The sequence below is a fragment of the Typopeltis vanoorti genome, chromosome 16 (assembly GCF_054136105.1).
Source record: "Typopeltis vanoorti isolate ZY-2024b chromosome 16, IOZ_Tvanoo_1.0, whole genome shotgun sequence".
NCBI lineage: Eukaryota > Metazoa > Arthropoda > Arachnida > Uropygi > Thelyphonidae > Typopeltis > Typopeltis vanoorti.
The window spans coordinates 42,853,689-42,878,792 of NC_143564.1; the positions used below are offsets into that span (position 1 = coordinate 42,853,689).

The window sequence follows — 25,104 nt, forward strand, 5'->3', positions numbered from 1 at the left end:
GTGGCCCTCATCCTGCGAACTACAAAGGATGTATTCAGCACCCAAAGAACAGAGGGATGGAAGCAGTAAATCAGCCCTCCTCCTACAGTATAAGAACACCAGAGGCCCAGGCATCAAAACCGGAGACTCTGCGGCCACAGTCGGAGACCTCTAAAAATAGAGACACCCAAAAGCAAACAAGAAGTTATGCCGATGTGACCCGCACAAATAGACTAATACCAGAACAAAATCAACCAACAGCACCTAAAAATCTAACAGCTGTTATTATGGCCTCACTAGCAAATATGCTACAAAATTTCAGCCTATCAAACCCTACTGAAACCTCCACTAAAAGATTTCTTCGTGAAACGCAGGTCATCCTCACAGCTCTCATAAATGAATAGTAACAAACTCATTCCAGCATCTCTTCAGATCGTTGCTTGGAATGCAAATGACCTCAAAAACAAAATTTTAGAACTCCGAGATTTCACATATATGTATCAACCAGATGTTTTATTAATTAGTGAAACTCATTTAAGACCTCAGACAATCCTAAAATAAGGGGTTATCGCCTATACAGAAATGATAGATTACTCTACAGAGGCGGCGGCACTGCCATCTTCATTAAAAATTATATTAAGCACCACTCTGTGAGCAACCCAACCACTAACCATGAGATCACAGGTGGGGAAGTAGTCACCAGTTCTACTGGCAGATTGAAAATCTACTCAGCTTACAATCCTCTCCAAAAATCTCTACTACACTCTGACCTAAATGCCATCTTATGCGTCAGAGGGCCGACCATTATAGCCGGGGATCTGAACTTCAAGCACCCTGCGTGGAATTTCTCAATCATCAAAAAGAATGGTTGCATCCTTTCAAATTACTTAGGATCAAGCAGCGCTGTTGTGGCAGGCCCCACCGAACCAACTCATCTCAGTACGTTTGGCACTGCTGATATCCTGGATATAGCTATCCAGCAGGATATCAAACTTCAATACAGCATTATATCCTTGGATGAACTATCATCCAATCACAACCCAATTCTACTACAGCTGGGAAAACAAGAATACCTGTCTCCTCCTTCTGGTAAAAAACATAGCGCACAGCTATCAGATACAAGCAATCAACGACTTAAGTTCTGATCATAACCCCATCATATTACAACTAGGCACCATACTACAAGATTTAACGGAAAACACCACCACATTTATAAATTGGAAACAACTTCCCTCAGCCTTCCAGGAAAGCCTTGGTCCAGTACCGCATATAACATCTGCCGAAGATATAGAAAAGGCAGTGAAAACTATTGAAAAACAACTACTGACAGCTATAACACAGGTAACATATATAACCAAATTTGCACCATCAAATAAACTCCCAGAGGATATAAAACGTCTTATCCAAGAGAAAAACAGATTAAGAAGACAATATCAGAGAACAATGGACCCAGCGGATAAACAAGCAGTCTATAGAGTAACAAACCAGGTTCGATATGTCCTAAAGGACCACCGTAACCAACTCTGGAATAACAAAATTCACCAATTAAACACAGAGGATCAATCAATATGGAAAATGTAAAAAACAAGGTAAAATGAACAAGGTAAAAACAATTATATATATATATATATATATATATATATATATATATATATATATATATATATATATGAAATACGTATGAAAAATAACCACTTCTGTGGTTATTTTTCATATGAACGCTTAGGCAGCTCTCGTATCTTTTTAAGCAGTGCAAGCTAAGGCAACTTCGATGTTGAGGATTGTATTCTCATATGTTCTCTGGTCGAAATTTCGAAACTTTCAAAGTTTCTACATACATTCGGCTTTGAGATAATGCTTAATCTTTAATATCCACTATTTCCATATAATTACGTCGCCGAAATGAAACCATATGGCTCTTTCTTTGTTAAAAACCACAAAGTATTTTATGAGCTTTATGTTCATCTTTAATGGCATTACATTTAATTAGATTCATTTAAATACATTATATATTTATATTTTTAAATTTAAATTTCTAAATAAAATCATCTATTAATTAGCTAATAACTGAAAAAATAATCTTTCCCAATTATATTCGGAGGAATCCCCTACCACATGAGAGCCCTGCTTCCTGCCTACCCAAGGATCATCAATTCTTCCTCTGCACCAATGATCACTTTTGTTTTTTTTTTTCTGTGTGCATCGTGAGTCATCATCATCTGTTCGCTGGACATCCACAGATGCCGCATAGTCACTCCGATGCTCGGTGATGTGCCACACCAGGCCTCACCATGTAGTCCCCATTCCATCCCATTGACAATCTGCTCCTTCCTCTTATTCCAGGAACTTTGCTTTCTATTAGTGTTCTGAGAAGTTCTCCTTCAATCTTTTCAATGTGTCCGAACTATTTTAACTTTCTTCTGACAATATTCTTAAGGAGCCTTAAAGTTCTACTGATCTTTTCCAACTAATTCATTCGTATAGCTTTTCAACATCCTTCTGTAACGCCGTATCTCAAAATCAGCTATTCTTTTGATAGCTGCTTTTTTCGCATTAATAAGGTATTCCTGGTACTCAAACTTGCTGACTTCATCAATTCTTTCTCCATTAGTAGCGTCGTGAGTAGCAGCAATAATATTATTACAGCATACATGAATTCATTAATACACATTCAGCTAAATCAAGTCTTTTATGCCAAGCTCATAAGGTTCACGTACTAAAAGATAAAGCTTTTGTTGTCTGGAAACAATATTATTATTATTAGTAGTAGTATTTGTGAATAGTGTGAATATTCTTCTTTCTTCTTCTTCTTCTTCTTCTCTCCTCCATCATCTATGTGGATGATGATGAGGCCAAATGAACTCTTTCCACTTCTGTCTGTCCCGGGAGAGTAAAAACAATTCTGTCCAGATTGGTGTCGCTTGTTGTGATTTGGTTTTCAGGTCCTCTTTTATTTTGTCTATTCATCTAATTCAGGGCCGTCCTTTGGATCTTTCACCTTCCATCGTTGTATTCAGGGGTTTAGATGGTAGCTTTCTGTTACCATTCTGTCTTCTTTCTTGGATTTTGTCTATTATTGTTGTTTCTTGTTTTTGTCGGTGTCATGTCTTCATTTCTTAGTCGATCCAGCAGAGATACTCCAAGTAATCTTCTTAGCCAATCTATTTCAGTAAATAATAATTTTTTCTCTTCAGCCTTTTTTAGATTCCAGCATTCACTTCCATAGAGGAGCATTGGGAGGACCATTGTTTCATAGATTCTTACTTTTGTTACTTGTTTGATATCTCTTGACTTCCATATTTTATTAAGTCGTCCAAAAGTTTGGGATGCTTGAATGATTCGTCTGTTTATATCTTTTGTAATTTCACAGTTTTACTCAATAACTCCTCCAAGGTAGGTGAAGTTTTCTACCAGGTCTAGATTCTTACTATCAATTTCAATTTCCCGATTGGTGCTTCGTTTTCCTATTTGCATAATTTTTGTTTTCTCTATATTTATGTTTAATGCAAATTTTATACACTCCTCCTTTATTTTATCAGAAATTCGCTGTAGATTTTCTTCTGTGTTTGCAAGTAATGCAATGTCATCTGCAAATTTTTAATTTGTTAAATTTTCCCATATATTTTGATTCCGGAGTCTTCATTGTTTAAGGCTTTATTGGTTGCTTCTTCCAGTGTAAGATTGAACAGGTCTGGTGACAGATTGCATCCCTGTCTTCAGATTTCTCATACAGATTCCTTATTATTATTGTTATTTTGTTGGGAATTCCAAATTCTTCCATAGTTTTCCATAATTCTCTTCTACGGATTGAATGAAATGCCTGACGAAAGTCTATGAAATTTATGTCTTTACTTAGTTGTACTCTAGTGTCTTTTCTATTAGCTGCCTTAAAGTGAATAGTTGATCAATTGTGCTTTGTCCTGGTCTGAAGCCTGCTTATCTTCTCCTAGTGCTAGTTCTATATATGGCTTCAGGGCCGTGCCAACCCGAGGGTGTAAGAGGTGCACCGCACCCTGGCGGCAACATTGATAGGGCAGCATTTTATGTAGCTAATATCTAATTTGGATTATACAATGTGCAATATTAGGGGCGGCCGATAAAAATTTGCACCCGGTCGGCAAATACCCTTGGCGTGCCCCTGTATGGCTTAATTTGTTTTTGGAGTACTTTCGTAAAAAACTTACTTGGAATACTGAGAGGGCTAATGCCTCTGTAATTATCGCATTCTGTTTTATCTCCTTTTTTGTATATAGGAGTTATAACTGATTTGGTCCAATCGGTAGGCACTGCTTCGTTTTTGTAGATCCTTTTAAATAATGTTTTTAATGGTTCCAAAAGTTGTTCCTTTCCTGCTTTTAAGAATTCTGCATGTATTTGATCAATACCAGGTGCTTTCCTAGTTTTAAGTTTTTCTATGCTATGTGGTATTATTTCTTTGGAAGATATTTGTTTTCTCTTCCATTTCAGTGGCTGGAAGAGTAATATCCTGGGAGATGTTTTTATTATTTTCTCATCTGGCCATTCTTTTTGTTTTACTTTCAATTAGTGGTCCCTCTTTGTTTTTGATCATTATCATTTTTGTTGTCTGTGTCTTACTTATTTGGTCTATTTGTTTATATAATCCATGAAGGTTATTTTCTTTTGATAGCTTCTCTGCCATTTTACATTTTTCTTCTAACCAGTTATTCTTGCCTCTTTTTACTAGTTTTCTAATTTCTCTGGTTAATCTATTATATTCACATCTGTTATAGTTCTGTTTTAGTTTTATGCCCTTCCTTTGATCGCTTAACCTTTTTACTTCATTCGAGATCCAATCCTTTTTACTTTCTCTTTCTTTGTAACCTATTATATTTTCTGCTGATTTTAATATTATTTCCTTTAATTTGTACCAATGTTCTTCGATGTTTATATTCTGTTTTGGTAGTTCCTTTAGGGTTGTATCTAGTTCTATTTGATATTTTCTTGCTGTGTGCTATTTTTAGTTGTCTTGTAGTTTTTTTTTCATTCAGTCTCCTTTTGATTCTAAAAGTGCTTTCAGATTTTAACTTTATTCTTAAGTTTGCTAACAGTAGCTTATGGTCTGATCCACAATCTGCAGAAAAGGATACTTGATTCCCATCTTTGGTTTACAATAATATAGTCTATCATATTCTTGGTTTGTCTGTCTGGTGATATCCACGTCCATTTTTTTTTCGGGTTCTGGTTGTTTAAAGAGAGTGTTGGTTATTGTTAGTCTATTATTTGAGCAGACGTTTAGCAGTCTTTCGCCAAGTTCATTGCTTTCTCCATACCCGAACTTTCCGATTACACTTGGCCAGGTATCCCAGTCTTTGCCTACTTTTGCATTTAAGTCCTCCATTAAAATTAGGAGATCTTGACTTGATGTCTGCTATACTGCTTTTTTCAAATCTATATAAAACTCCTCAATGTCTTCTGATGATGTCGAAGTTGGTGAGTATATTTGAATAATAGTCAGTGATCCAACTGATGTTTTAAATCTTGTTTTAATTATCCTAGGTGAGATAGGATTGTAAGACAATAGAGAGTTTTGAGCCTTTGGTTTTAATATAAGTGCTACTCCTTCTTGGTGTTTGTTGTCCTCCCTGCCTGAAGTTAAGATTTGTTCCTTTTCCAGTGTGAATATTGTGTAGATGTAATTTCTTTGAACGAGAATACATATTAAAAATTATTATTATTATTATTATTATTATTATTATTATTATTATTATTATTATGCAAAGCCAATCCGAATAAAATCCGTAGATGTCAGCAGACTGCTACATTAAAAGGAACACTAATCTGTCGTAAAGCATGGAACAACATACCAACCTACGTGAACGCAGACCACCAAGCAGATGTAATCATCCTGGAACATGACAGTTGCCACATTCTAAACTCGATAACAGAATGGAAACAAGGACTATCTATTCTTCATATCAACATCAGGAGCATTCAAAAATACTGCCTGAGTCCGCATGCTTATCTGAAGGAAGATATAGACAACATAGATATTTTAATACTAACAGAAGTATCCACAACACACGAAGAGGCAACCATCTACAAAATGCCAAACTTTCAACAACACAAGAGCTGCAGACAAACTAAACGAGGCGGTGGAATAATAATATTTAGCAAACATAAATTAGAATTTGCAGAAAATATATGCGTCGAAGTTAAAAATATCGAACAAGAGAACTCCTTGATATTAAACGCAATATACAGACCATCCAATTTAAGCACCACAAAATTTCTAAATGAATTAAACAGATCGCTTTGTGCGACGGAAGAAGGCGCCTCAGAATACCTGATAATAATAGGTGACATGAATATAAACATTAGGAACATAAATAACAACACAGCACAATACCTAGACCTCTTATCAGCATTTAACATAACCCCATCCATACAGTCGTATACCCGAGAAGAGTATACACGAAATATTTCTCTTCATAAAGGAAATGCCACCGTAGTCCATCGGTATCGACGATGCTCTTTGGTCAGGAAGAGAAGCGTTCAAATCCTGTCAAGGTCGGGAAAAACCTTCATGGGGTTCATTTTTATTTTTATTATTTTTTTCTTACTCATCCGAAGGTGATTTAGCCACTATCATAGTGAATTGAAGGATTTTTTCTTTTGGGAAACTCGGATTTTTCATTTTGCAAAACAGACCGCCAAAGAACACATGTGCTCTACACTAGCCTCATAGCCTTAGCTGTGTCAGCCATAATTTAAAATCGCTAAATTACTAGCCTTCATCTCCTATTCATTCAAAATCGCGCTTGTTATTTGCCTTAGTTCTTCAATAAATATATCACATCAGTTATGAGAGAGAGAGAGAGAGAGAGAGAGAGAGAGAGAGAGAGAAAAAAAATCTTATCTCAAGTAGTTTTATCTCAAATTGTGAGATAAAGTATAATGCATTGCATCGATTCATCCCGCATACAGACAAATCGGCCCTTTAGAACATACGCAATTTACAGACAGAATTCTAGTTGTGGTGTTGGTGGAGGTGGGCGGTAGATAGCGTTCATGGAGATGATTCGTAGTGGAGTTTCGGTGTAGTGGTTGAGACAGTTTTAGGTGTCCTCCTGCGATGACTCCTTGGAGGTGTCAGGAATAATAATAATAATAATAATAATAGTACTTAATTTTTCTTCGAAATTTCGGTATAATGACCACATAATGAGAACCTATATTAAATAAATTTCAAAAAAATCAGCTAACTCCTTTTTGTTCTCGCATAGGGAGTAGGCGAGGCCGTTTTAACCCTATCTAACTTTTGGAGACTGAGTAGGCATTTCAATCTCCACTGGTAGCCAATCAGAGATAGCTGGCCAAGCTATCACTAATTAATTGGTATGCAGTGACAGATGACAAGTCCCGCCATCTCGTGGTCCCTAACCCTAACACAATATTTTTAATGTCTGAAAATAGCGTGGGGTCGAAGGCCGATTTTCTTGAGTTTACTGGATGAAACACCCGAGTTTCTGGGAGGAAAAAACCGCTTGCCCGTGCCAGATATCAACTTACTCGGGAACCAGTCGAGAAAATGTTCCTCTAGTCGGCGACTAGATTCGAACCCAAACGTCAGTTCTGCTGAGCTACACAGGCTCTCATAATAAATTTTTATAAACATTAAATAACTCAACCAGTTTAGTGTGCCGACAAGTGCATATCATCAGGAGAAAACGGCTGGAGATGCCTGACGTGTTACAGTAAGCAATAAAAAATAATTCAATGGACGAACCTTTTAAACAATAAACACGTGAAAGCAGGAGTCCTGGCTGGCATTAGGACCTGCTGCAATGAAGAGCATCATAGCCAAGGTCTGTAAATGTGAGATTTTTTATTGATGAAGACAGCAGGTAGTTATGCACACTCACATGAGGCTCTAGCTGGGAGCCCAGAAAAATTAGGGCAAATTTAAGGGCCACAAACAATGAGGGAAAAGCCCCGAAGCAGTATAGCGCCTCGGGCCCCATCCACCTCGGGAAAAATATAAGTACGGCCCAGGAAGACAGACCAAGCCATGGTTCTTTTTTTTATTGAGTGGGAGTGTGTAACATTATGAAAGCTTTCATTGAATTTTCTGACAAAGTAGTTATGTTCAATATACAGGAGTCTGTTTTTTTTCTCTCTCTCTTCCGAAGTATAGGATGATCTTGATTGGTTTGTGTGATGAGAAAAACTAGATCTGTATGCAGATTTCTCTGGAAAAGCCATTTGGCCAACATAACAAATGGCGCACGAGCACTGAATCTTGGAAACACCTGACATCTTGAGGAAAGGATGAGATTTCGGATGCAGCAAGGATCTGTAGATTTTATATAGTGATATAATAGTCACTGTTATGTCATGACGTCAGGGAATCCAAAAAAATGTTATCCATAACTTTGTGGGAAGGTGACTGCACTTTTGAAGTCTTGCTTATTTATCTTTTGTGTAAGGGGATGTTTGCAAAATCGTGGTGATCCTCTTGCGCCCATATCCATTAAGGAGAAAATAATGAAATAGGTAATAAAGTTCTTTATTTCTCTTCTCTATGCTGCTAGAGATGTCGTATCCTCTGTTCCTTAGAGTTTTTGATTATTCCTACCTTCTGTAAGGGGTGGTGGTGTGGAGTATGGAGAAATCTACCAGTGTTGGTGGGTTTTCTTACTGAATAACAAAATCTTTTATCTGAGAGAGAGAGAGAGAGAGAGAGAGAGAGAGAGAGAGAGAGAGAGTAGAATGTCGAGGAAAGGTAATGTTTTGCTTTTTCCAATTCAAATTCCAATTCAACTTGGAGTAGAGAAACTTCAACCTTAAAAATTCCTGATCAAGTAAATTACGGTGTAGGTTGTGTAAGATAATTCTTGAATTCTTTCAGTTCTCTGTTTAAACTTCGGCAGACACAGAAACCTAAAACTTTCATTAAGATACTTTATATTCAAAGCATAGATGAGACATAGTTTTGAACTTCAGTTGCAAAGAGTATTTGTTGTCTAGAAAGATGTCTTTGTATTCAGTAATGCTGAAACAATTTATAAGTCCTTTTTACGGTGCAGCTCAAACCCACAGCCATAGGTGGTAGAGTGAAAACGTTACCTACTCAGCTATTAAGAGAGACATCCGTGACTCTCCTTTTTATATATTAAAAACCAGGAAATTGGCTACATGAGGTAATCAGTATCCATTACAGCAGTTTAATTCTCACTAGAAATGAAATGCATTTCTTACTTTCTGCATATTTTGATATGCGTTTTAAGGACATTAGAAATTAACAATTATTTTATTAAGCTTTTGCAGAAATTTTATAATTTATTATATTTGCTGATGTTGTTTCATTTCAGAATCCTGATATTGAGAATCGTACTAATATCATCATGGTCGTTAATGACACAGTGGAACATTCAAAATATAGCAGCCTGCTCATAATTGAAAATCCTGTCTATAATGATACAGGATTATATTCATGCTATTATAATGGCACAAGGAACTTTAAGTCCAGCGATAATGTCACTTCCGTATATGTGTTTATTAATGGTAAGTAAAAATATTTTCAAAGTATTTATATTCCTTAATTTACCTTGTGTATAACTCTTTGCATTATGCTTGCGTGCTTTTGAATTCAGGAAAAGTTCATTTAAAGATTCCACTCGTTATTATGAGGCATATTCCTATTATACTGCTACAGGAAGAATCGAGGTGTTTCTAATCATGGAGCATCGTCACTAGCGACTTGAAATATGTAGTCATTCATAACATCATTTGATTAATTAAAGTTTTTTATTTTTTATTTTTTCAGATTTTAGGTAATCTGTATGGGTGCTTAAGATCAAAGCTGTATAAATGGGAGGAGACCTCCACATAGTCTATTAAGGAATGCGGAGAACCGACTGGGGCTTCTCACCTAATATCCAATTCTCACCTTCTCGCGATGCACCCTGTCAGGTATCTGCCTGGATACTGAAAGAATGAGGATGGACTGGCAATTTGTAATTTAGCCGACTAAATTATATCCTTATTGGCTAAAACCGCAATGTAAAATGATTGTACAATATAGAAGAATCTCATACCGGCTGGGCCCGTCGTCCGATTAAACAAGCCTTCGTTGTTTTCGTCAGCGAACAAGGATGAAGAGCGGAAAGTCGGCCACTGGAGCAAATCCCAGAACACATCCCCACCCAACATCAACAGAGTTCAAGATTGGTACTATCAATGTAAGAAGCATCAGTGGAAAATTAAAAACTAGCAGAAGAATTGGATAAGTACCAGATCGACATAATAAGCGTGACTAAAACAAAGAAGATGAGATGTTATATTCAGGCAATGACAATCAGGGAAAAAAGGTAGTAGCCATAGTATTCACACTAAATATGAAGATAATCTTCATGAATGGCAGGCAACATCAAATACAGTGATGTAGGCAAATATTAGAATGGAGAACTGGACAATGCGACTTATTTGTGCTTATTGAGGACTTTTTGAGGCATCAGTGAGGGTAACGGGCTCGATGAAAAAGGAAAAGATTGTCCTTGCCAGAAATCTAAACAGCAGAGTAGAAAATGATTACAAGACATATAGAAATGTTTTGGGAAAATTTGGAGAAAAGCGCAAAGCTAATATAAATGGTAAGTACCTGTCAGATTTCTACTCAAGACATGGACTTGTTATTACTAACACCATGTTACAACATAAAAATGTGCACAAATTCATATGGAGAGAAGATACAAGAAATATGAAAAGTCTCATATTATGTTATAGTTGATAGCGATATTTTCCCACTGGTTCAGGCAGTAGTTAAATTTAGACAGGATCCTCCAGGGTCTGTCCACGAAACTTTTTTATGCACTGGGCCTGATTCCGGAACATTTTTCTGTTTTGTGACTTTTCTCCCTTTATGGTAATTAAGCCTAAAACGAAACAGACAGCAATGGCAGGTTATTAAGACGTGATTGGTGCAGTATTAACAAAAGATCGCGCGACGGAAATATAAAAGCAATCCGACAATTGAGTTGAAATGCCAACTCTCTTCAACCGAATCCCAATAATATGTGAAACTGCCATAACAACATTCACTATATAGTTTTAACACATTTACGAATTTTATTGCTGCTTTGCAGGCGAGCGAACTCACACACATCTAATTAATAACAATAGTTTTTAGTTAGATGCTGTGTTTGCAAGTGAAGCATATGGTTTTTGCTTGAGTCCATACAGCATACTTTCTGTATGATGGGACTGGTGAAAGGGACGGGGAGGTTTGGAGCTTCCCTGGATAGCATCCAAACGTATGTGGTGAGATTGTCCATAAAGATAGAAAAATGAGACCACCATGGTGTACTCAGAAAGGTAACAAGGCAGCAAAAGAAAAGTAGAACGCAAATCCAAAGTTCTAAGCAAGTATGTCAGCTTGTGCTCTTAGAGAATGCACACACACACACACACAAAGAAAAAAAAATGTAAAAAAAAGCGAAGCACTGTATAAAACTATTTAAACGAAAGTCATGGATAGACTTTGGTAAGAACATAGAAAATAAATATCTGGAAAGTGGCAAAATATTCTGGAGACTATTTAGAATGCTCAGAAATGGAGGAAAAGAACTGTAAAAGAAGCAGAGATGATAAAGGTGATGAGAAAACTGAAGATAACGATATTCTAGATGTCTGGAATGATTACTTTGAAAGACTGCTAAATGAAACAAGCAGTGTCAGCACAATTGTAGAAAACTCCTCAAAAAGAAATACAATCAGGAATACATATTCATACCTGAACTAGAAAAAGTAATCAAAAAACCTAAAATGTGGAAAGGCAGCTGATGTAGATGAAATTCTGCAAGAAATGCTCAGATATGGAGGTATAAAATTTTACAGTGGCTCCATTGCATAATTCTGAAGGCCTGGTCAGAGGGTCGAATTCAAGAAGATTGGTGATAAATACAGAGGTATTTCGCTATTGAGTATTACTGTATATAGAAACGGTTCAGAAGGATTGTAGAAGGGGAAGCTTGGTAAAGAACAAGCTGGATTCATTCCAAATAGAGGCTGTCAGGATCAAATATTCACTTTACGATAAATAGTTGAGAAATCATTGGAATATAACAAAGATCTGTATTTAAGTTTTGTGGATCTGGAAAACGCATATGACAAAGTGCCAAGAGAGAAGCAATTCAAAACGCTACAGTTGTATGGTGTAAATGGGGCATTATATCAAGCAATACTTAGTCCTTTTGAGTTGTAAGTCAGCAGTTGGAATTGAAGGAAGTACATGAAAATGGTTTGATATAAATCTGGTGTCACACAAGGATGTACATTATCCCTTCTGTTATTCATTATCTATATGGATCACATTATGAAGTAAAGTGGTACTAAATCTGATATTAACATTGGCGGTGTTACTCTACCTTTACTGTATGCAGATGATGTTATACCTCTAAATAAATCCAGTACAAGTCTGCATGATTCCCTGACTAAATTGAATAATTGTTGTAATAATTTTGGTATGAAAATCAGCAATAACAAGACAAAGACGAGGAAAATAGGCAGAAACATTGTAAACGTCAATTCTATCCTGAATGGTGAACCTATAGAACAAGTAAAACAATTCAGCTATATGATGATGGTAAATTAAACATGGAAATATACAACATAATTAGTAAAGCTGATATGGTGCGAAATCAGCTGAAGAAATATTTATGGAATAAGAAAGAAATTAGTCAAAACACTAAATTAACTGTATACAAGACTGCGTTCACACCATTAACTTATGGATCCGAGATCTGGGATAACAATAAAACACTTCATCAAAGACTGGAGACCATTGATAAGAGAATTCTGAGAATTGTTAGTGGAGTGAACAGATGGCATCAATGGCAGTATCACATCAAAAATGAGGATATTGGGAATGAACTCGCCATTGTTAGGATTCAGGAATGTGTTAGTAGAGCTAATCTCAGCTGGAATAGTAACTTTAACAGAATGGGAGAGGAAAGTTAGCAAAACAAATATTCTTTGCCAGGTTGGCATGAAAAAGACCCAGAGGAAGACCAAGATGTAGACAGATTGATACTGTAAATAGCGCCTTAAAAGGCAGAAATATAAAATCTGATAATATTAGAGTCCGACAGATAACAGATAAATTTGTAGAAAAATTGTTGATCGGAAGATAGTAATGGTGTAACTTTTTTACCTAGACTATCATTAACCTTTACAACCCTATAGGTATATATCAGGAATTTGATGATGAGTTAATCTGTAGCCAAAGAAAAACCATAATAAAATAGTAAAAAAAAAAAAAAAAAATTTATTGAACATTACTCGCAAAATTTACTTAAATTCTATTCTATTTAAAAGAATTAACGCTCCTTTAAAAACAATAGATTTATATGATACTTTTATTTTTTGAAATTTCAAGTAGTTTTGGGAACTCGAGCCACCTTCTGAACTACAAACTTCAGTATCTCTTGTATCAGTGTTTCGTACTGATCTACCTGTTTCATTGATGAAATGGAAATTAAATCAAAACAAAGAATAGTATTCAAAAATGTAGTATAAAAGAACCGTTTTTATTAGAACCGGATCATGTGCATTTTAATTCAGCCACTCAGAGTTGACCGATTCCATTAAAAAAATATTGAAAGCATATAAAAAGTAGAGTATGTGTACAAATTTGCGCAAACCACTAGATGTCTTCGGTAAGTAGAATGTCTTCTCACATCCAGAAATGAAATTCACTACCTACAGAAGTTTTCACTGCTCCAGGATTTGCAACACACAGTACAGTCTGTTAAAAATAGCTTGGTAAGTTTAAAATAGCTTGGTATTTTTAACATTTATTATACCCAAGGTAAAATAATTTCTACACAGTACAGTCTTTTGTCTGGATAATAGAGATGCTATCCTCTTAGCCAACCACGCCAGCAAAGAAGATGCTGTGTAGCTCTGATGGAAACAGTGTTTGCTTTCGTCGCACTAGGCATCATGTTAGTCGTCGACTAACGGAATTCTTTCTAAGCCAAACAATAATATGCCTGTTTAGCTGATTTTTTTTTCTGATTATTTTTAAATATAAATTTATTGATTTTCAATAATGGTACCTAATATAATTCGCATTAATGATCATAATGTGCAGTCCCAGACTTGTCAAGATTGGCTTTTGTAACCGTAATTTTAGGATAAGGTGGCTAGTCGGCTAGTCGTATGTTGAAATATATCCTTTTGAGTGTAAATTGTATGTGCGTCTGTTCTCCTGTCCGGTTGGAAAAACCAGATTTTCTAAGAAAAACAATTCCTTCTACCTCTTGCTAACTCGCCTTCAGTTGAGAGCCACATACGTTTTGCAACCATAATCGTAAAGAGTGTAAAAGAGTGTTCAGCTGAATTGGCTAGTCCTTTGACGAGGCTATATAATTTGAGACTCGGAACATAACAGATTTCACAGGAATGGAATCTGTGGTAATCCCATTGCACAAGAATGGTGCAAAGAGGCTTCTCCAATGATGCCCTGATGAAGATTTTGGGAAAATTGGTTAGGGCTTGCATTCAAAAATTGTTGACAGAGAATCCCTAACTTTGCAATGAACACCATGGGATTACTAAGGAAAGTTCATGTTTTAACAACTTGCTCAAATTCTGTAATAATGTTCCCACTGAGTTACACAAGGGGAATGGATACACAATACTTTTAGATTTTGCTAAGACTTTTGACAGAATACAGCATAAAAGACTGTTGCATAAACTGGATAATGTGGGATTGGATTATAAAATATTAGCGTTAATAAAAGGGATAACTGACTGACAGGTATCAAAAAGTGATATATGATGGATGTGAGTCTGCAAGATTCAAAGTAACTAGTGATGTGCCTCAAAGATCAGTCCTTAGTCCATTTTTATTCAACCTGTACAACAATGACACTGGGAAGGATTTGACATGCAACATACAGCTATTTGCTGATGATGCAATGATAGGTAGGGCAATCTGATATAAAAAAATATATAAAAAAGATGTCCGGGTTGTGGAATACTGATTACGAACACAGATTGAGAATTTGTAGGCTCCAGACATCAGCACACAGGAGAAAGAGGGGTGATATGATTGAGACTTACAACGTTCTCAAACGGTTATACAGAATTTCAGTAGATAGAATTTTTCATTTTATTGAGGGTAGGGAAAGGACACCAGGGCATCATTGGAAGATGAGAATGAATCAACAAGGGTGTGAGGGCTAGAATTTTCTCTCATAGGGTGGTGCTTGATTGAAATGGATTGCCGTTGGATGTTTTGTGTACAAGTAGCATGACTGAAATCAAGAATAGGTATGACAGCTAATACGAATAGATAGTATGGCCTCGCTCGATGGGTTATTAACTCCCTGGAGGTTTCTCCTAATAATAATAATAAAATAAAAAAAAAAATCAGCTAACGCCTTTTTATTCCCGTATATACGGGAGTAGGCGAGGCCATTTAGCCCTATCTAACTTTTGGAGACTGAGTGGGCAGTTCAATCTCCACTGGTACCCAATCAGAGACAGATGGCCCAAGGCTATCACTAATTAAGCGGCACGCAGTGAAGAGAGACGGCTCAAATGTGCCGCCATCTCGTGGTCTCTAACCCTAACACAATATATTTAATGTCTGAAATAATGTGGGTTCTACGGTCGATTTTCTTGAGTTTACAGGACGAAAAACCCGAGTTTCCGGGAGGAAAAACCTGCTTGCCCGTGCCAGAGATCGACTAACTCGGGAACCGGTCGAAAAAAGGCTTAGAAAAATTTCCTCTAGTCGCCGACTAGACTCGAAACCAAGACTTCCTTCGTGCGGCCTAGCACGGTGGTGTGCAAACGCCACATCCACTGAGCTACACAGGCTCTAATAATGATGATGATGATGATGATGATGATGATGAACTTGGCTAAGTGAGCAAGAGAAGAGTGATAATTATGGGTGATTTTAATTTGGCAATATTAATTGGAATAAAGAGATAGAATCAAGGAATTGAGAGAATGATTTTCGTGGTATTAAGGGATATCTCTTTTAGGCAATATGAAACAGAAGGCACATGAGGGTTCAAAGCAGAAGTGTTCCCTTAGTTTTTTAACAACAGCCTCGCTTAAAATTGAAGAAAAGCGGTGGATTCTCTGCTTGTGAGAATTTTAATCCCACGAAAGTGTAAATGCATTCCATTATCAGAAAAATCTGCTTAATTTTGACTGGACAGCTTCTCTTCTTAGAGTAATGGTCTTCTCAGATTCGTGACAATTCTAAAAATGCGAAATCATCGAGGGACATAGATCATGCGAATGTTTTTACCATAAGAACCGTCGATTTTCTTGAGTTTAGGGGACTAAAAACTCGAGTTTCCGGGGATGTGGTCTAGGATAAATTAAGCAGAAGTTTGTTGAAAAATTATATTCTTGTAAAATTCCTAGCATAGATAATTCTTATACATAAAACTAAGGGAAAAACGTGGACGAAAGTCTAGTCCTAGGTAGTTCGTCCTCTGTGGGCGCTCGTTGGCGGCCTAGGATATAAACTGGGATCTCGAAATATGTGTTTCCCATGTTTTAGAAAGTTTTTGGAACCATAGTTATTCAAAAATATACGAAGCTAATTTTGGAGAGTAGCTGCAGGTTCTAAAAACAGCCTTTCTCTTCTAAAGTAGGAGCAATGGAATAGGATGGTCATTTTCCAGTTGGTTCATAGAACCAACATCAAAAGCATGATCAAGGCACAATTAACAATGCTCATGACGGCATATGTATTTTTTTGTTCTTCATGGAAATGGTAGATTATCTTTATGTTAATGCATGGTACGCCAACTAGCAAAAAATAAATGAAATAAATAAATAATAATAATAATAATCAACTAACACCTTTTATTCCCTCATAGAAGTAGGCTATACATTTTAACCCCATATAACTTTAGAGGCTATGTGGGCAGTTCATTCTTCACAGGTAGCTAATCAGAAACAGCTAGTGCATAACTATCGCTAATTATAAGTGCAACCGAAGAAGAGATGGACAAACAAGTGATGTCATCTCTTGGTAGCTAACTCTTACAGAATATGTTACTGTATGAAAATAGATTTTCTTGAGTTTAGGGGACTAAAAACCCGAGTTTCCTGGGGAGGGAAACCCTCAATCCCTTGCCAGTGATCGTCTAACTCGGGAACTGTCGAAGAAATGCTTGGAAATAACTCCAGTCGGCGAATAGACGTGAATTTAATTCTCTCTCTCTCTCTCTCTCTCTCTCTTTGCGCAGTAGAGGATTCAAGCTTCACTTCCACTGAGCTACACAGGCCTATACTTATTATAATTTTTTTATTCACATAATTGATATACTCAGTCAAAACAATATATAATTCAAAGAACAGTTTGACTGGTGATACAGAACATTGAGATTCTGCCCAAGAATCTAAGAACACTCTGTCAGGTAGCATCGTAAAATATGGAATGTTCCAAGTAATGCCATTTTTTATAGATCACATGGGTCACTTCGTTGATGTATAATTCTTGTAAATAGTTGGATAACTTTTTAAGAAATTGCACCAAATGTACCGATATCTATTAGGATGACTTTGGTGTGTTTAAGCCACAGCCGGACAATTACGATTGCCAGATCTCGATATTTAGTAATTTTTTCCCAGTTCTTTGTTATTAATAATGTTGTTATTACTGGGTACAACGATGTCAATAATGCAAACCTATGCTAAAAATTCAATGGAATAATGCCGATCCGTTTGTATTCTAAAGTTCCAGAGAATTTTTGCTGTTTAGTTTTCTAACACTGTCTCTATTTTATGCTGTCACCAGTTATCATATATTTTGTATACATGCCAATGAATTATTTTGGCCAATTGATCATGGGGTATTTATAATCAGTTTGAGCAGCTGTCTTGCAGGTTGTGATTAGATGTCCTATAGTCTCATCCTTCTGATCTCATAATCTTCATTTGTTGTTATTACTAATGTTCACAATTTTTGCATTGATTGCATTAGTTTGTAACGCCTGTTTGTGAGCTGCGAATAGATTAGATGAATCTGTTTTATTATTTTTTTTTAATATATCAATATTGTAGCCATTGTCACGTTTTGTTCACTTGAATTTTTTCCTCAGTATCTCGAAGGAATTGGCCATGAAAGGGTTTATTTTTGCAGCGCACATATCGGTTATTTTGTATTGGAAACTTTTCACTGTTTTTATATAATTTAATTACAGAAGTTGTATTATTGTAAATATGTTTTAGTGTTTCAATATATTTATAGGCTCATAATCTAAAGATCTGTAGGTGGAGCAGTCTCTTAAAATATATCTTCTTCTGTTGTATTCCCTGGCATTAATCGAAGAAGCGCCTTATCGGGCACTGAGTTGAGGCACAGCGGCTTGAGGGCACTGAGTTGGCTAATGTTGTTAACTATTTCTGGAGCTACGTGATGAATTCAGCAGTCCATGTTGAACATCAGGTCTATTTCCGGTACGTAGACGAGACTTATGACGATAACGGCAGCTTCGTTAAATCTCTTTGACGACAGGTCAACACTGCATGTAGAGATTGAACATGATGTGTTTATTTGTTATTTTTAAGAATTCTTTTTGAGAAGAGATTTCTGAAATATTAAAGAGAATGATAAAGAATTGAGTGTTGAGAATAGCTTAAAATTCTGACTGTAATGAGCTGATGATATCGTTGGTAGCAGCGATCCATTTCCGTTGCAGAGTTTAATTTAGAGCAGTTGAGTATATTCCTGTATCCCGACATCTTTTAAGAATGGTCAACCGGTTTAATTGCCTATACAATTGAAGTTATAATGTTTTGCCTTGCGTGCTATATTTTCACCATGAATAATCAGTATCGTGTGTTAAAGTGCTCTGCGATGATCATGTTAGAACTTTAACGGAGTGAAACAGTACTGAGAAAGGATTAAAAAGAATGTATTTAGCGAAGTTGAGTGTAGTGACCTCCCGCGATGAGTTCTTACTCTCTGGAGGTGTCACTTAATAATAATTAAGGGACACACTTGAATGAAAGACTAGTCCTAACTAGGTGGGTGCCCTAGGATGTAAACTGGAATCTCGGAGTACTAGTTTTCCACATATTTTAGGAAGTTTTATGCAATCATATTTAAGCAAATTAGGCTGCTTTTTGAGAACAAGTGCAGATTCTAAAAATAGTCTTCCTCTTCTAAAATTATTGTGATTGAGCGAGTTTCAATTGATCATAATTTTTAATCCTTTCTCAATGCTGTTTCACTTCATTAGCTTCTAACACAAATTTCTCCCAGCACTTAAGCCTTAACACACGAAGCACAAAGCATGCCAAAAAAAGCACTTCATGGCTGATTTTTCAGCCAGGAAGTGTCACCAAATATAAGCTTATCATTCAAATGCTGCTAATTGTGGGTTGAATTGTATACTTCTCTACAGTTTATAACTATGGTTAGTTGAACAACCGGTTCAAAAATTCTTGAAAATTTAACACTCCGCTTATGCAAGCTAGTTCCGGTACACCATTCATTGTGAGTCTTATGTCTGGCCATATCATCAGAGAAAGTGATTGTGAATTGAGTGTCTAAACTTCCCCCCATTTGGCAAGAGTGACCACAAAGTGATCCCGTTGTTTGTAGCATGTCATATGAGAATGTTGAAGAAGGGATGTATGTAGAACTACAGGGCTTGTGATTATGAAAAGCTTAGGAAACAACTATAAGCCATATGAAAAAAACTAGTGCAGTGGAAGGAAGACAAATATGATACTGCTTGGATATTGATTAAGAATACTTAATAGCAGCATTGTCTGAGTGTACTATTGTTGCTGTTGTTGTTGTTGTTGTCTTGTCCTTTGAGGAGCACATCAGCCTTGCAAGCAATAGACTGTAATCCTGAACAACAACTCTACAGGGACAAAATTATCAACATTTCCATGTGCTCTTTGAACTGCTTTAGCTATGTTGATGATTTTGACCCTGTAGAGTTGTTGTTCAGGATCAAAATTGAGTTGTTGGTCAAAATCATCAACATAGCTAAAGCAGTTCAAAGAGCACATGGAAATGTTGATAATTTTGTCCCTGTAGAGTTGTTGTTCAGGATTAGAGTCTATTGCTTGCAAGGCTGATGTAATTGCTGGACAGGTAAAAATGAAATTGTGAGTGGGTGTCAGTTCAGTATTAGGGCAGTGATTGCAATTTATATATGTTCTCGTACCGTCCGTATTGATCTTCATATCTATAAGATGAAGACATTAATTAATTCAACATTAATTTTGGGAATTTGGTGTTGTATCCCTGATTTTAGTGGAATTAATTTAGATTTTTCTAGTGCGTTAGCATCAACAAGAGTTATGATTAGGCTGACCATACGTATGTTTTGAACGGGACAGTACGGTTTTTTTTTTCATATTTCTCGGCCGTTCAGTCGTTTTAATAAAAATGTCGATTTTGTCCCGTTTTTAATAAAAACTATAAATATACTTTAATATTGGTCAATCATAAATTATTATTCATAACCTATAATCGTATATAAATATCATGGGTACTAGTAATTTGAATAACCATGGAGTAGCATTGTTCGATACTAAATATCGATATCTGAACTGATTTATTCAGGGAAAATTAAAAATGTATGTTGGCAACACTTGCGCGTCTCAGATGCGGCGTCTGTTCTGCTGTAGCATTAGTTTTTGTTTTGCCTTTACGCTAACCCGGTTCTGCTATTCAATGCCGGTGGTTTAAATTTCATATTTTATAAAATTTTAAGTTTTATTTTTAAATCTTTAAAAATATAGCTTTAAGTCTATCCTTGCAATGTCAAGGAGGCGAAACTGAAGTTTTAATGACGATATCCATAAAGAATTCAAATTTATTAAACTGGACAAGCTGTATAGCAATGGAACAAAAGTGGTCTGCCAACATTGTAATGTTCATTTTTCCGTTGCACATGGAGGTAGAATCGACATCAATCAACACCTACATAGCCAGAAACATAAGGATGCTGAAAAGACTCTGGCTTCAGTTAACAACATTAGCTCGTTTATGGAGAGACGTGATGGTGATAGCGAAAGTGATAAAAGTGATTGCAGCAAGTGAAGCTCTTGTTGCTTATCATACTGTGCGTCACGGCCAAAGTTTTCGCGCAAATGACTGCTTGTTGACATTGATAAATAAAATTTATGAACCAAAATTTTCTTTAGCACGTACTAAATCAGAAACATTTTATTCCATACATATTATCCCATACATATTAGACATAGTAAAATTAGACTTGAAATCGTCTTTTTTCATCGTCTTACTTTTTGCGTAATAACCCCACGGAATGGGGGTTACGCAGAATATTACGTAACCCCCATCCCGTTTTTGCCATCCCAATGTCTCAAGGAAATATGGTCAGCCTAGTTATGATGTTAGTTTCTTGGTTGAGTTCTCTGGCCTCTTTTTCAAATTTATCAACTCCTTCATTATAATCAATGTCTGTATGAGCAGCAATCCATTGTAAAATGCAACTTTTGTTTCAGTGTACTCCAAAGGGAAAAAGAATAAATAAGATAGGAGTAAAATGGATAAATGAAGGAATTAAGTATGGAACCTTGAAGAAGAGGTAGCACAAAATGTATGTTGGTAATAATCAGTTGCATGAATAGTAGAAAGAACTATTCATGCAACTGATTATTGCATGAATAGTTCAGGAAAGTGACTCAGTTGTTAAAAAGAGCAAAATTGCAGTATTAGTAGAAATTAGTTGATCATGCCAAGAAAAATCCTAGTGAGTGTTTTTCTATATGTTGCAAGTAGAAGAAAGAAATGACTGTGGAATGATGTTGGTTGATGTCAATGGTAGTTTGGTAGCTAATGCAGAGAATATAGTTTAAGTATTTAGTGAATTAGGGTATTTCATCTTATGAAGGTGACATCATAAGAGGTTAGAGTGTAGAGGATATGGTAGAGGTGGGACTGATGGTGAGTGAACAAGAATTATGAGGAATTAAGTAAACTTGATGTTAATAAGGCAAGAGGACTTCACTGTATATCATAACATCTTGTGAAGGATGCTCTAGGGAATTAACAGCACCCTTGGCACACCTGTTTAACACGAGTCTTGCAACAATTCCAAAATTATAGGCTACTGTGTGTCTGGAGTTGTTAGAGAAGTTTGTGAGGACTAGGATTCAGAATTGGATTGATAATAACAGCATTCTCTATGATGGTCATCATGGGTTTTTTAGGGAGAGGGAGATATTAGCAGTTTTACCAAATTGATTAGGCATTATTACATGGTGATGATGATCACTGGATTTTTCATAAGCTTTTGATTAATTGCCACATGACAAGAAGGAAAAAAAAACAACTGAAACAGATGGGATTAGATAAAAGAATAGTGAGTTGGATAGGTAATTGGCTGTCAGAGTATCAGTGGGTTGTGTATGGGAGAGAGGTATCCCAAAATGGGAAGGTCATTAGCAGAGTACTGCAGGGGTCTGTCTTAGGGCAATTATTATTTGACTTGTATATTAGTGATATTGGAACAGGCATAACTGGATATGTGCAGATGTTTGCTGATGAGAGAACTATGAGGAGCAAAGCAGATGTGACCTTTTAAGGAGAATCACAACGACTGTGAGGGTGTCAGAGTAAGGGGTGAAGAACAGGATCTTTGCATGGAGATTGGGCGGTGAGTAGAATTTACTGTCTGAAAATGTGGCTGGTGCAGAAATTGGGAATGGGTTTAAGACATGGTTTGATTATCTTTTTGCATGAGAGTGGGGACCTCCCACAGTGAGTCAATAGAGGTTTGACTCCTTTGACTCAATAGAGGTTGGATATTAATAATAATAATAATCTACTCAGCTTGTTGAATTCTGTAGTAATTTTATCATAAAATGTGAACAGATTGCTAAAGCAAACCTACTTCTAATAAATCTGCAGTGCAGGATCATATTTGCATTAATCCATTTCTGGATATTAATTCTAATCAATCTCTCCAATATCTTAATTACCATCTGAAATACTGATTGGACTATAATTATATTTACATGAATATAATGTGAATCTCCTCCAAACTTAAATTTTCTTCACTTTTCCTGCTCACATATTTGGAGTGCTACTTTCAGCAAAACACAAACACCTATAACAGGTTTGGGACAATACTAATAGTATTATTATTTTATTTTATTTTTACATATTCTTCTCACTTGTTTAGCTAATGCTTTATTCATATTTCATCCCCTGAAACTATCACCAAATACTCTAAAATAATACTCTAAAACCTTGTGTTGTTTTCATTACTTGCTGCTGCTTCTTCACCAGTACTTATCTCTTATTCACTCACCCTTTTTGGTTTTCATATATTACTTCTCCCTCCAATTCATATTTCCATAGTTAAAATCGTCCGTTATTGTCAACCTATTATTTCTCCAACCAAGTTGCGTGAAATTCAAGTTGTATATCACATCCTCAAGCAGCAGCACCACCACCACCACCATTAACATTACTGACAGGATGGGTGAAGCGCAAGTGCTTTTCATATTCCTCTTTATCTGTAATGAGAGTTATTTGGGAATGGGAGATTTGTGAGCAATTAAGTTCGCCCTCTGAGGTCAGTAGTGTTAGCTATGATCGGTTGAGAGAAGAATAGCCTTCGGTCTTTTGTGTTTGTAGTAATCAGTCTCATTGTAATTGACAGCTTGGACGATTAGTGGGTTTGAATGTGAACTTGACTTCACGAAGAATTTTTCTGCAAGATCACGAAGAAGGGAGGAGATGTATGGAGTGCCGGTTTCTCGGTGAATTTGTGAATTTCTGATGAACCACAGTGCATCCAGAATCATCCTAAGGCATTTGTTTTGGATTCTCTGTAATTTTGAAATGTTTGATCCTGAAGTGTTACCCCATGCTGGTGAGGCGTAGGTAATGACTGGACCTATTACCATCCGGTAAAGAAGCAATTTATTATGTAGGTTCAATTTGCTCATGCGGTTGATCAATGGGTAGAGCTCAGCTATGACTTTGGAAGATTTGGAGCAAATGAGATTGATGTGTTTGTTGAAAAGGAGTTTCTTATCCATCAATACCCCAAGATATTTGGTCCCTGATTGCCATGGGATCTTTTGACCAGAGAGCAGGAGGTCTTCTTTGTTGCAGATCTTTCTTCTTGAAAACATCATGGCTGAGCTTTTGAGGGGGTGTACTTGAATTCTCCAGTTGGTGAACCAGTTTGCTAGCTCATTGATACTTCCTTGGAGTCTAGTGATTGCCAGGTGAGGGCTGAGCGATCTAGCTAGAATAGCGGTGTCGTCGGCATAAAGGGCCGTAGTAGTTTTTGGGTTGAGAGGAATATCTGCCATGTAAGGTGTGAAAAGTATTGGGGCCAGAAGAGAACCTTGAGGTACTCCTGCCAGGATTTTGTGCCTTGAAGAAACAATCCCGTTGAGTTTTACTTGCATGTATCTTTCATTGATATATGAATATATGAGTTTCACTAGTTTAATTGGGATATTGTTTTCAATTAGTTTGAAGATAAGGCCTTGATGCCAGACCTTATCAAAGGCCTTGGCAACATCCAAAAATACAGCAGCAGTATGAAGGTGCCAGTTAAAGTCATGAGTGATATGTTCTGTTAGTCGGTGAATTTGTTGCACCGTGTTGTGAGCCTTGCGAAACCCAAATTGCTCATTTGGGATTATTTTCTGTTGGTCCACTGCTGATTGTAGTCTTGATAGGATGACCTTTTCTATTACTTTTCCAAGACAGGAAAGAAGACTGATGGGCCTGTAGCTTTGGGGAAGTTGTGGGTTATTACCAGGCTTTTTCAGAGGTATAATGTCCGCGATTTTCCAATCAGAGGGAAAGTACTGGAATCTTAAAATGGAATTGGTAATATTAACTAGATGAATTATGGCTTTCCGTGGGAGTAGCTTTATTATTCTATTGGTAATGCCGTCAGGGCCGGGGGCCTTTTTATTCTTCAGATGGGAAATGATATTTATTATTTCTGTTGGAGATGTGGGGGTGATGGTTTCTGAATCATCCTTAGGCTGACTTAGTGCATTTCTAACTTTACGATGAACCTTGTAAATAAGATTGATATTTAAGTTTGCATAAGATGGGCTGCATTGATTTTCCAGATTGTCAATTAGGGCTTCTACTTTTTCTTC

At 36.5% G+C, this 25,104-nt stretch overlaps 1 protein-coding gene across 2 annotated transcripts in view; it reads left to right on the forward strand.

Moving 5' to 3' along the window:
* LOC150097975 (vascular endothelial growth factor receptor 1-like) overlaps nucleotides 1-25,104 on the forward strand; it is a 354,137-nt gene that overhangs the window by 26,014 nt on the left and 303,019 nt on the right. For both annotated transcript variants that reach the window (XR_016549608.1, XM_090406574.1), the window contains exon 3: nucleotides 9,312-9,504. Coding sequence is in view for 1 of the 2 variants with exons in the window: in XM_090406574.1 (XP_090262700.1) it covers nucleotides 9,312-9,504 (193 nt within the window). In the remaining variant the exon portion in view is untranslated. The remainder of the gene's footprint in view (nucleotides 1-9,311; nucleotides 9,505-25,104) is intronic.